We start from the raw sequence: 14,168 nt of genomic DNA, 5'->3' as shown, positions 1-14,168 counted from the left end.
TAAGTGCTATCTTTTGCATGTGTCATTTAGAGATAGGCTATGTTTTTCATATTGTTTCCAGTTCCATGGAATGAACCTGTAGAATAAAATCCAGTAAAAACATGAAAGCCATTGGGGTTTTCATAATTAAAAAAATTAAATCTTTGAACTTCAGCTCTTGTTGTAATGATGCTAATACTGTTTGTAAGCAATTGTCTTTATTTGGTGAAAAATCATGAAAACGTTAGTTTTACAAGTTCTTAGCATTCTGAATATAGTTTTATGTGTCTTCTACATCACGACTGTGTTTTTCAGTAGTAGACTCATTACACGTTGGTCAATCTGCAGTAGGAGCAGATCAAATGACTTGCCGCAGCTTGTTTTGCAAGTAAAGATTTATGAAATCTTTCACAGCCACCTTTTACCACAGGAACTCTCTGGCTGGCTTTGCTGCTTAAGAGTCTTAGGCTTTTCTGTTCGGGAAAGTTTCTTGGATACACAGAGATATCTGGGCATCATGCTCAATGTTGACTTTACTGGTGCTGAACTTACAGTTCTCTGATACCTACTACCAAAGGGTCACATACAGTCATTCTTGCTCAAGCTGAAATTAGTTGCCCTGTTTGCGGTGTAGTAGTGCTATACAGCATAAATAAAAGTATTCAGTGACTCTCCTGGTTAATGTCGCTGAGTCAATTATTTTGGCCGCTGAGTGGGTGAATATGTTTAATCACATCACATTCTGGAATAGCATAAAAATAAAGATAGGAAGATGATATTGTCTGCAGTTGTATTTATTGCACCTCTACTACCGAAGAACCCCATATGCGCCTCTTACCTGTTTAATGAAAGTAAGCTATATTATATGCATCTGTTTAATAGCTTTTAAATAATTCGTAGTTTTAATATCTTTCTAATAATTTGTAGCTCACATCGTTTTCATAGTATATTGTGGCATTTGGCATTAAAAGGCAGTACATGAAGTAAAATGGGGTATCATATAAAAGAACATGTATCCAATGCCTTTTTTCTGCCATAATAAAAAGCACAAATAACGCATGTAATGAAATTCAGAATATAGCCTGTAACCATTAAAATTAAACAGTTTACACCAAGGTGTGAAGGATAATACTGTGAATAGGATTTATTCAACAAATTTAATACACCATTGCAGTTTCAGTACAAAGTAATGCTCACTGAAGACTACTAACATGCTGTCATTTTACTCATTCCTTAAAGATAATTCATTATTCTGTGATAATATACTGGCCATAAAAATAAGTGCATTTCGAAAATAACGCCGTATTGTGGAAACTGGGTTTGATTTCCAAATTCACCACTCCTTCTAAAAAGGGAAAATATGTTAAATATTTTATTTGTCGGTAACTCCTCTGTTGTCTGTCCAATATCAAATCAACTTCTTCATTCCAGTGAAGAAGCTGGTTTTATTCAGCAAGATATTAATGATATGCTGAGCTGTGAGCCCATACACATTTCTGGGGAAGTGAGATTTTTGTACCTGCTTAGAGTGAATGGAGACACAAACATACTTAAATTCCTCCGATGAATTCAGGGCCTTTGCAAGGATCTCACAGCAGGGAAATTTTTATATAATCCAACTTTTTCATAACTTATTTAGAGTGTGTACCTGAAAAGAGGACCTTTATTAATCCTTGAATCAATAGAGGTTACACATACCACAAACAAAAAGAACAAAGTAATCAGCTCCCCCAAATTACACAGCCTGATGAATCAAAGGGGAAGAGGAAACTTTTAATTGATCCCCACAGGCTGCTCCTGGTGAATGGCTGACGCCTGCCCTGCCGTACGGACTGCTCACCGTTCCCTTCCCATGCTGGTCTGCTAAGCAGCACATTTAGCTGTAATCCAACGTGTTCTTCCTTCATCCTTTTAACTCTTCATTTATTTACTTGCTTGGAAAAGCCAGAAGGCAATGTGAAACAGAGGTAGAGAATTAGGTCAAGAAACCAATGGAATAATATTATTTGCTGCTGTCTGCGATACCAACTAAAAGTCTTGTCGCTCACTTATTAGAAATGGTTATAGGGCAGGCTGTCTTGCAATACTCGTGTTTCCATCTCCTGCCCTAGGTGTGACTGTTGTGTCACATATCTCTGACTTTGGTCAGGCGTGATGTGAAGAATGTTTTCTGCCTCTTCTTACATCAAAAAAATGGGAAAATGAATGTTAGCACTCAATTTTTCCAAACTTTTCAATGGATTTGTAGGTGAAGACTTTCTGAAACCTAGTTGTGATTTACAACGAATGTGTATGTTTATCAGTTAAAAAAGGCCAAAGTCTCATCTCAGTAATATGAATGTACTAAAAGAAAAGATATCGTGTTATAGTTAAAAGTCTTTTCTTTTAAATGTGCATAGCAAAATCTCCTGTTTTAATGTAACTCGCCTGCATAACAAAATCTCCTGCATAAGTAAAAAGTCTACAAAACATAAGGTCTATTTTAGCCTTCTTATAGCTATAGCATGTCATGCTTTTTCAACAATTGCATTGCTGAAGGACATTTTATTCATAGATTTATCAGCTCTGTCTTTCAATGTCTTTCAACTTCTGAATGCTCACATTTGGACCTTACTTTTTCTGGAGCCACCATAGGGCCCTTTTACAAAGGTGGCTTCTGTACAGGGGCAGCTTCTTATCTTTTCTGTGCCATCAGTCTCAGATACGCCAGTTGGACAGGGATGTTACGATAGGGAGAGAAAACGGCATCTCTGCTATTACAACAAGTATGTAGAGCTAACTGCTCCAGTCTCCTTGCATAGTAGTCATGAAGAAGCTATATTCTGTTTTTAAAAGACCAGTCGCTATTCTCTGCAAAAATAGAGCTAGTGTGAATTTAGGAATGTGTGGGAATACTTTTCCCTGCAAGTGCTTTTAGTAAGGATTTTAAATGCTGTTCCCAACCCCTAAGGAAGCTTCTTTATATTGCTGCATGTTTATAATTACCCGTAGTGCAGGGACAAAGCATCTATTGTAAGCCTTACAAATTTTAACGAATTAGATGTCATTGGCGTAGTACTACACTTTTAATTACAATGAAAGGCAACCACTTATGACATCAAATGATCCCATTGATATCACTACATTAAAATGTCCTGTGATCTGCCCATGTTAACACCTGTAGCAGCTGAATGAGTTTTAAAATTGTCTAAGACTGAGGCAATGCTGCCGCCTAATGATGGGAGTATATAAGATGCAGTATAGCAAAGAGTTTCTTGCTTGGCAAGCGGGCTAGGTTTGTGACATCAGCTGAAGTCTATAAGTGAAATTAAAAGCAACAAAAATTGGCCCGTGGACTAGACTACATGATTTCATGGTATGCCAGGCCATTTATTTGGTTCAAACTTAAAAGAAAAGAAAAAAAAACCCCTGTAATCACTTTAAGGCTGTGAAGTTTTTGTTTTCTGCATCTTAATGTCTCTTATTAATATAAAGAGAATGATTCTCCACTTTTTCTCTGTATTGGTAGATTTTTTTGGTGATATTTCATCTATTTCCTAATACTTACCATTACGGTAAATATATCATTATAATATCTGTCCTAGATTTTTTTTATCATTCTCTGCCGTATCCAACTACTAATTTTCCCCTTATTTTTTATTTTGGAAGAATAAGAAATTGCATTAATGTCTTAATACTACATTTATCTATGCATCATGGGCCATTTTTCTTTAGAACAGTTCAATGTAGTCTAGTGGCTGAGAAGAGTATTGTTAATAGCATTACTGTCAAGTTAATTCATAGACCCATAAAGAGCAATAACACTTCTGTGAGGCATCTGCCAATGTAATCTGTGACAGCTTGTACACCCAGCAGATCAAAACTGGATCCAGCCCTGCAGTACCTGCTCCTTTTCAACTCTTTTGGTGGATCCTTCAGTTTGTGGACTACAGTAAAACATAAGAAAGCAGAGAGCTTGCTCTTATTTCCTCCCATTTTATCTATATTATCTCTTTAACATGAAATGCTATTGAAAAGGCATACAAAATCCAAAGATTGTTATTGATTTGTGCCAACTTATTCTGACAAAGGATTTCATGGCAAATTGGTCAACCCTTGAACAATTATAATTTGGCAAAAACTAATACTCTGTAATTAAGGCATTATAAAGGCATTGATTCGTTAGCAGGCAGCCCATTAAATCATGATAATTATATCATGAAATGATTAAGGCAACAGAGTTAATACATTTGACGCCTGTGCTAAAGAAGCATTATTAAAAAAATGTGCAATCATATTTCTCTTGTATGCGTTCAAGTTTTTTTGGTATTCTACTCCTCTCAGCTGGGCTGCCTTCCAGCAGTCAGCATCTTCGCAATGTGTTCAGTTCAAAGCGAGTGTTTGAGGTCTAAATCTCTCTGTTCTGTTTCAACCCAACAGGTGCAGGAGGTTGGTCTCCATCAGACAGCGACCATTACCAGTGGCTGCAGGTGGATTTTGGGAACAGGAAGCAGATCAGTGCTATTGCGACCCAAGGCAGATATAGCAGTTCTGACTGGGTCACTCAGTATCGGATGCTCTATAGCGATACAGGGAGAAACTGGAAACCATACCACCAGGATGGAAATATCTGGGTAAGTCATTGGTGTAAAATGGAAGCATACACTGTGGCAATGTTGATTGACTCTGTTTTTGGGAACTGTACACCTCATACAACTCTTCAGTGTTGTTTTTGCGAGGACAGAACAGAGCTTAGACCAAAACATAATGATTCAACTTGCAGCTGCTGTCAGGAGGCCTATCCCCGGATTAGCAAGGCCCATTTGGGATGATGGTAGTTGTCAGAACATGCAGATATTTTTTGGTTGTTGGTATTCCTCAATGAGTGTATTATGCTTTGGTTTTCCTTTCCCTGCCTTTTCTTTTTACTGATTTCATGGAGTAAATGTGAGACGCAAAAGTAGTTTTGAAAATTCTGCTCTTAAACATTAATCTCAGAAGGTAATTTCTTCTTTTTGTGTATATGTGCTGGGGAGCAGTTTTATCATATATGTGTTGTTTTCCATGTAGATGCTACCAGGATATTTGTGCTATAATAATTTTAACAAAAAGCATATAATTTGGTTTTGTCTTTTACATTTTTCATGGATAAGCTGCTAATTTTGTTCTTGCTTAGAACAGTGGCCTTCCATTTTGCTGACAAAAAAATGATAGCTATTACTTAACATGCCTGTCCTCATAGCAGTTCTTTCAGATGGTTATTCTTTTTCGAAAGTATACTTTGAAAACCGCAAAATGCTATCATTCTTTCTGAAACCAAATTAAATTGATTAGCTATTATGCCTCATCAGAAAAATATTGTCAAAGCAGACAAGGTTTAGCATTGTGCTATTTTAGATTCATGTTTTTGCCAGGTGCTTCTTTTATTAAGGTCTGTTATTAAAAATGAATGTCAAATATAGAGCATAAGGTGAATGGTTTTATCTGTATAAGAAAAACTTGCTTAATATGTGGAGTACATAGAGCCAGTCATTTTTTATTAGAGTATTGATTTATTGAAAAAGCCTCCTCCATGTGCCAGATAGGACTCTGAAAGACAGAGAAATTAAAGCCGGGGGAACAGACAGGAGTGAAGAGAAAAACATTGGGTGCTGCTTTAGATTCCTTAGGACTTGGTGGTATGAATGTTGTTCATAAGGGTGGGGGAGAGCTTGTGCTTGATAAATATAAAAAGTTCCTCTTTTAAGGCCACTTATGTATATAAAGATACTTATAGCCTTTAGCGTTTATATTATCTTAGATGTAGAAAAGCTTCTTCAACAATTACTACGGAAATCATGAAGAATTTGTCTCAGAGGTATGAGAGAGGGCTATGCAGCTAGCTGAGTGAACAATATATAAGGCAGGACAGTTAGGCTGAGGAAAAAATCTGTTCTTAATACCTTGAAGGGAAAATCTTTTGGCAATGCATGATTTGGTTGATTTCTAAGTGGCCCACCTTTCTGGGGGCTTTGTAGAAAGTCTTTATTCTTATAATGTTTCTTAATACAGAAATACTGTAAGTTTCTTCATGAAAGAACATTTATTTTTTCTCTTTATTAGCAATTATGTATGATTGGTGAATTCAGGGGGAATACTGTTGGTCTGTTATTGACCATCGATATCACTTGCAAAAACGTGCAATGAGTTATGAAGCAGCTTGCTACTTCTATTTGGAATGCTAAACCTTTGGGATATACTTAGCAAGCTGTTTGCTGCAGTACTGCTACTGTTCATGTCCTGCAGTTTTTATGCAATGCTAGAAAAGCAGTTTAAAAAAAAAAAAAAAAAAAAAAGCTACCTTATGCCAGCTTTCTTTTTAAGGATAAAACTGAGCTACTAGCAAAACAAAACAAAATAAAACAAAAAACCTAGGGGTCTTGACTCTACTTCTACCTTGCCTAAACCAGCATTGTTTCTGTTGTTAAATGATGTCTGAGCCTTGGTTTAATATTGAGAACACTGTGCTTATTAGCTATTAATAAGTCTTAAAGTTCCCAAGGTAGGGGAGGTGCCTGAGCATGGAGAAGTACTGTTGTACTATTATAGTAGTGTTATGAGGAGACAGCCTTCCCTGATGTGGAAATGGAGTGGTGCAGAACTTCCCATCACATCTTCCTCTTAGTGTCACTTTCCTGCTTTGAATTTCTTGTACAGAAGCTATGAGGGCCGGATCAGACCACATGAGCCAAGTATCCAGCACTGGCAATTTAAACTCATAAAGTCAGATTTTTCCTGACTGAAATGACCGTGATGATCTTCAAAATCTCACATGATTCTGGTGCACTTAGAAATCCTTGTAGGAAGTATTCAGTCTTTCCTTTTGGATTTGTACCTTTTAGAAATTTTATCCACAAGAGAAATGTGCTATGTAACCTTTGATTAATGCCCCTCTTCCATCATCCCCATGCCTGAGTGTCATTGTTTCCTGACAACAGTAAATTTAAAATTAAAGGAGAAAGCAAAGAAAAAGAGGAAAATAGAAGTGCACAGTTCAACAATATTTAATACTAAAGCAGTTATGATATCAAATGACATAGCCAGAGGATGAGATATGGGAAACGGAAGGGAATAAAAATAAAGCTTGCTAGATGAGTTGGAGAGAGAGCAAAGGAGAAGTGATTTCCAACAAAGATCTAGTTAGGAACAAACCATGGTAATTTGCATAAAATACTGAAGTGACCCCCTTCTGTATGCATTAGTCAGGGAGGAAAAGAAGTTCTATAATTATCTCCTAAGTAGGAGAGAAATGAAAAGGTTCTCAGGAAGTCTGTGATGGGGAAAGTGCTTTCAAGGTGAATTTAGAGTAAGCTTCCCGGTTCTGTGAAATAGATTTTCTGACCCCACCCCTCCTGGGCTTTTGGATATTTTCAATTTCCATGAATTTTAATAAGATGAGTGAATGTGGCCTCTTTCCATAAAATGCCTAGCAACTGAAGAATTTTGATCACCTCTCCTACCTTTGCTCTTGTAGTCTGAGATTCTAATTTTGATAGGTCATGAGGTTTCCCTTCATACGTCAATCCACTGGGGCATTTCATGTACACAATATATCTTTGTTTTGGTATAGGTGTTCATTTTGGTTTCCGCATTAACACCATCTATCTGTTTGCCTAACGGATACATACCACACATGATTTTTTATATAATACTGTTTCTATTTCCTAACTCAGATATAGATGATGTAAATGTCTCTCACTAAGCATAATGCAAATATGCCCTATATGTGTAATAAGTAAATGCTGACATCTTATGAAAACATTGAGACTCAAATGATAAACATTAGTGGCAGAGCTGAGCACCTCTAAGATTCAAGCCTTTCCTAAAGGAAATTGGAAAATCCTTGGTACAATTGAAGAGGTCTTATGAGGTATCATCTTTTAAAATTTGATTACTCTAGTAGAACTGGTGATCAGCTCTCATCCATCTCATTGTCTTATTCTTGGGGATATCAAAGTCGCAGTGATGAAAGAGAAAGTATTACTGTAATTATGAGTTTTTAAAAAAAATACTGATGGGAAAGGTGGAGTGCAGACCCTTTGCACATGACCCGGAAATTATATTCTGTAGTTGACTTGTATCTTCAGCCTCAGTGAACTTCAGTGGAGTTGCAAAGATGTAAATGAAAGCAGATTTTGCTTTTTTACAGAAAACTTAGCCCTGGACCAAGTAGCTGCTGCTTCAGTTGAAAGCAATTATGTTTTTCTGGTTTTGTTGTTTTTCTTTCATTTTTAATTAAAGTGTATTATGCATAATGCCTACTTTTGTAGCATTTTTATTGCTGAAAAGATATTAAGTGATTACAGAGCTTTCACTATGAAGAATGATTTTTGGAAAGGAATTTAATTGAAACAATTTTTTTTTTTTTTTTTTTTTAATACTGCTCATTCTGATCCTTTTTTAGGTGAAATAATCAGAATGCCATCACACGGCATGTACAGGACAGCCAGGGGATCGGGCCCAGTCAGCATGGGTTAAGAAAGGCAGGTCCTGCTTGACTAACCTGGTCTCCTTCTATGACAAGGTGACCCGCTTAGTGGATGAGGGGAAGGCTGTGGATGTTGCCTACCTGGACTTCAGTAAAGCCTTTCAGATCACTTCCCACAGCATTCTCCTGGAGAAGCTGGCTGCTCATGGCTTGAAGGGGTGTACTCTTTGCTGGGTAAAAAACTGGCTGGATGTTGGGCCCAAAGAGTTGTGGTGAATGGAGTAAAATCCAGTTGGTGGTCGGTCACGAGTGGTGTTCCCCAGGGCTCAGTATTGGGGCCAGGTCTGTTTAATACCTTTATCAATGATCTAGATGAGGGGATCGAGTGCACCCTCAGTAAGTTTGCAGATGACACCAAGCTGGGTGGGAGTGTTGGTCTGCTGGAGGGCAGGAAGGCCCTGCAGAGGGACCTGGACAGGCTGGATCGATGGGCCAGGGCCAACTGTATGAGATTGAACAAGGTTCAGTACCGGGTTCTGCACTTGGGTCACAACAACCCCATGCAACGCTACAGGCTGGGGGAGGAGTGGCTGGAGAGCTGCCTGGCGGAAAAGGACCTGGGGGTGTTGGTTGACAGCCGCCTGAACATCAGCCAGCAGTGTGCTCAGGTGGCCAAGAGGGCCAATGGCATCCTGGCTTGTAAGGACCAGGGAGGTGAGAGTGCCCCTGTACTGGGCACTGGTGAGGCCGCACCTCGAGTCCTGTGTTCAGTTTTGGGCCCCTCACTACAAGAAGGACAGTGAGGTGCTGGAGCGTGTCCAGAGAAGGGCAACGAAGCTGGTGAAGGGTCTGGAGCACAAGTCTTAGGAGGAGCGGCTGAGGGAGCTGGGGTTGTTTAGCCTGGAGAAGAGGAGGCTGAGGGGAGACCTTCTTGCCCTCTACAACTCCCTGAAAGGAGGGTGTAGCGAGGTGGGGGTCGGTCTCTTCTCCCTAGTAACGAGTGATGGGACGAGAGGAAATGGCCTCAAGCTGCACCAGGGGAGGTTTAGGTTGGATATTAGGAAAAACTTCTTCACCGAGAGGGTGGTCAGGCACTGGAACAGGCTGCCCAGGGAAGTGGTTGAGTCTCCATCCCTGGAGATATTTAAAAGATGGGTGGACATGGTGCTTGAGGACATGGTTTAGTGGTGGATTGGCAGTGCTAGGTTAACGGTTGGACTCGATGATCTTAAAGGTCTTTTCCAACCTAGACAATTCTATGATTCTAAATCCAGCAACTTAACTGTAAAATGAACTTGGCATTTCTCTGGGCGCTGAGAAGCAACTTACTGTTTAAGAAACGCAATCTCTTCATTTTCGTGATTCCCCTTGGTACTGAAGGAAGGAAGTTGGTACAGCACAGTGGATTTAACTTGCATAGGAAAATGAGCTCTCAGCATTTCAGAGTATTTTGACATAGTATTGAGCCAAATTTCTTTGTGAAAGGAAGCACAAGTGGGTTGGATGATTAACTTTTTCAAGCTGTGTGAGACTTCAGGTGTTTAATACTCTTGGGTGCCTTTGGAAATACCAACCATCAGACAGACCTAAAGTAACATTTAATGTCTAGGTAGATATAAGGGAATCATCTGCAGCTCTACCTAGCTGAAATTATGTTGGAGCCATCTGCTCAGCATTTCTGTTCATCCCAACGTGCTAATTCTGGTTAGATTATTCAGAGAAAAATCTGCAAGCCTTATCACATTCTGAATTCCTTCCACCTGCTCTACAGAGCATCATTTATAGATAACCAAGGACTGACTGCATACATCTTGGAGTACAATGATTTGTGTATAGCAACTACCAGTGAAGAAGAATAAATTCTAGCATACACCCAGTCTGTTAAGACATGCAAGAATTATTTGCTTTGTAAAAACTGTCACTGCTTTTTCCCTGAGAGCCAACTTACTTCCATGACCCTTAACTAAACAACATTAATGAAGGGCGCTATGAAAGAGTTCTTGAGTTTGACACTGATTGCTGCTTTCCTTTTCTGTGGTTACTCCATAAGATCTTGAGTAGAAACTTACATCATAGAAAAATTTGCTAGGTTAATGGGCTTATGGGCCTGGATTTTGTGCTTGGTTTTTGTTTGTTTGTTTTGTTTTTTTTAAGTAGTTCTATTGAATTAAATTATCTTATTAAACCAATTTAGTTTATATGACATGATACTGGCTTGCAGTTATGGGAGCATTTAAAAAATAGCAAATGTGATTAGAATCGTCTGTGACCTGCAATTTTGTTGTTGCTGGGCTGCTAGTAGAATAAAAGATGCTGTGCAGACCTATTTAAACACGACAAAGTGGTTTGATATATTAGTCAGTGCAAAAGTTTTGACTAGTGTTTATAGCAAGGCCCTGAAGTCTTTTGGGAATGTTGTGAATTTATTGTTGTTTTCTATTTAAGGATGCCTTGACCTATGCTGTCTGGAAGGATTTTTATGTCTGGTATCTTGCTGTCTCCATAGCAATGCCTGCAAGGTGACCAGTGTCATTTTTACTGGCTCTTAATTCTCCAGGTATTTTATTACTAGGAACACCTTTTTTAAATTTTAACTTCCCTTCCATGTGGGGGAAAAAAAAAAAAATCTCATTTTTCTCCTGGAATCTCCTTTGTGCCTTTTCTTAATTTCATTATGCCTTAGCTTGCCTGGACATTATGTCTCTGAGTCCCTGTCTCCCATGCCTTTATCTTATAAAGATTGCTCCATTCACTTGCAACAGCCAATATCACCTTTATGGGTGTATTGAGTGAATGAGGTGTTGTAACTCCCACCGAAGTCAATATGTCTCAGCGCTTAGTGCACATTGCTAACCTATACATTGAGGGTCCATGACTGAAATGGTATGGATACAGGAAAATATTTCTTTTGCTGTAGTAAAGCTAAGCTCTTTTATAGATCTAATGTAAGTCTCTGCTATGATGTCAAAAATATAATAAGTGTTAGGACACTTATTATAGGACACCTTTAGAAATTCAGGCAGCTACTGACAAGGAATTTTTAGAGACCCTGAAGAAAAGAACTTTACAGATAAACATCAGTGCTATCCTGATGAAGCCTGTTTCCTGATCTCCTCTTCTCTGTGTGGAATCTGTTAAGAGAAATTGTATAAATTTTTAATGCCTTTAGAGAAACACACTTGCGGTTATCTGAAATACCATGGCAAAATATATCTATGCCAAATGCTGTCACAGCCACAGACTGTATTTGTATTAAAATGACAGGATCAGGAATAGTGTGGCCAGCAGGACCAGGGAGGTGAGAGTGCCCCTGTACTGGGCACTGGTGAGGCCGCACCTCGAGTCCTGTGTTCAGTTTTGGGCCCCTCACTACAAGAAGGACATGGAGGTGCTGGAGCGTGTCCAGAGAAGGGCAACGAAGCTGGTGAAGGGTCTGGAGCACAAGTCTCATGAGGAGCGGCTGAGGGAGCTGGGGTTGTTTAGCCTGGAGAAGAGGAGGCTGAGGGGAGACCTCATTGCTCTCTACAACTCCCTGAAAGGAGGCTGTAGCGAGGTGGGGGTCGGTCTCTTCTCCCTAGTAACAAGCGATAGGACAAGAGGAAACGGCCTCAAGCTGCACCAGGGGAGGTTTAGGTTGGATATTGGGAAAAAATTTCTTCTCCGAAAGGGTAGTCAGGCACTGGAACAGGCTGCCCAGGGAAGTGGTTGAGTCTCCATCCCTGGAGGTATTTAAAAGACGTGTAGCCGTGGTGCTTAGGGACATGGTTTAGTGGTGGACTTGGCAGTGCTAGGTTAACGGTTGGACTTGATGATCTTTTCCAACCTAAGCAATTTTATGATTCTGTGACAGAAGATCTGATGGCCTTTTAAATGTTGGAATACTGAGATTAATACCAAATTGGGATAAACAGTAATGCTAGATTAAAATCATGATTTTTCTGAAAAACAAAAATAGGTACTTACAGGACTCTAACTCATAATGTATTTTACATACGAAGCTATGGCCTGATCATAAGACCTTCTAAACATATTTTTGTTTAGAATCCTTGAAATCACATATTTTGTGCAGGACGAAAGACCTTTTATGTTATTTTTAGGAGAAACATGGGTTCACGAGTTTGCTTATGATTTTAAATAACATTTTTTAAGGGAAAGATACACTGACATTTTGGAAATGGATTTGATCAGATGGGAAGTTACAGTTTTTTTCACTGCAAGCTACTCATCCTGTTTATGAGAGAAAAATTCTATAATTGTATTAGGCTATCTCCACAGGCACAAGCAGAACTATTTTAATCTATCGCAGAGTATGCCAAGTAGGCAGAAGACAAAATTCCTCCTGGTGCCGTGGCAGACAGTGTCTGAGCCCTCCCTTGATTCTGTACAGGCCATTAAATAAAAAACAAATTGGGGTAACATATTAGAGGTTTGCACTGCTAGAGCATTTCCATTCTCAAGGATTGTTTTCTAATCTGTTGTTCTTAGCCTGAGGACTACTTGTCTGTTTATGTTAAACCATCAAATTTTAAAAGACAGATATCTAAAGGCAGGCACCTAAATCCATTTTTTAGCTCTCAGATGGCTTGGTTTTCAAATACCTTAGAGTGTCATCATCCCACAGTGAATACAATGTGCAGGTCTTTAAGCAAGCCCACAAGAGTGCATTGTGTACTTAATCAGCTCAGCAATGACAATACTCATAGGCATGGCTGAATGGCATTGCGTCTCAGCTAACAAATCTTTCTAAGATACAGGCTTTGTAGCTCATGCATAGCACTGAGCAGGACCCACGCTGGCTGCCACGCTGGGCTTGCGTAACAGTAATGCTTCCAATTCTCAGCTGGTATGTACAGAGCTGAGTTGAGTGCGTCAATAGGCTCTTAAAAGTCCTAGCACAGTTATGTAGGTTGTCCTCAATCCTTTCTAGAAAGCCTGAACACTTGCTTAGGTGATTGAAACAGAGCTGAATTTTCAAAGTTTTTGAATTTTCACAGATTCTCTATAGATACACATTTGAATATCTAGATTAAGATCTACTGAATGTGACTGAATAAAATGGACTATAGCAATTTCCTTGCTGCTTGTCAGCCCTCTTGTTTGGCTACCATGTATGAATATACCAAGAAATTTATGTGGCTCTTATTATAGCAGAAGGCCAGCATATGGCCAAAAATCTGCTTTATGGCACTCCTGATATTTTATTTTTGATAGATACTGATTTTTGTATTTTATCATATATTGAATAAAAAGTAGATCTAGCCTAGTGTAGCTAATGTTTCATTTGATAAAAGTATGGTTAGAAGTAGAAGTTCTAGTGATCTCCACAGATTTTAAAAAAAAAAAACCAAAAACATAATACAGATATTTAACATGCCTTAAGTTAAATTAGAAATTGTGGAGTTACAGATTGTGAGTCTTGCCCATTTACTTAGTCATCAGGTTGCATTATGTTAAAATACTTGTGCAATGTATTTGACATACATACTACACTTTTATACGTAGCTGTCTGTAGCACTGTCAAAAAGCTGATCTGCCAAGGAGTTCCTTAGTTCCTTCCTATTTTTTCCCACGAGGGTGATGAAACTCTAGAACAGATTGACCGGGGAGGCTGCCAGGGAGCTGAACCAAATGACCTGCAGAAGCTCCTTCCAGCCTCTGATTCTGCATGGTGTCTGAGATTTGCCCAAACTGCTAACTGTTGAAATAAAGAGGCAAATCAACCCTAATATATTCTGTGCTTCTC

General features: G+C 38.9%; 1 protein-coding gene across 1 annotated transcript in view; it reads left to right on the top strand.

Moving 5' to 3' along the window:
• The window catches only part of CNTNAP2 (contactin associated protein 2), a gene marked incomplete at both ends in the record, with an annotated part of 1,183,012 nt that overhangs the window by 392,630 nt on the left and 776,214 nt on the right, over positions 1-14,168 (top strand). The window contains one exon of the mRNA XM_082307127.1: positions 4,399-4,592. Within this exon, the coding sequence (XP_082163253.1) occupies positions 4,399-4,592 (194 nt within the window). The remainder of the gene's footprint in view (positions 1-4,398; positions 4,593-14,168) is intronic.

The sequence above is a fragment of the Platalea leucorodia genome, assembly GCF_965183815.1.
Source record: "Platalea leucorodia genome assembly, chromosome: 1".
In the NCBI taxonomy this organism is placed as follows: Eukaryota; Metazoa; Chordata; class Aves; order Pelecaniformes; family Threskiornithidae; genus Platalea; species Platalea leucorodia.
This window is presented reverse-complemented; position numbering and strand designations above follow the sequence as displayed.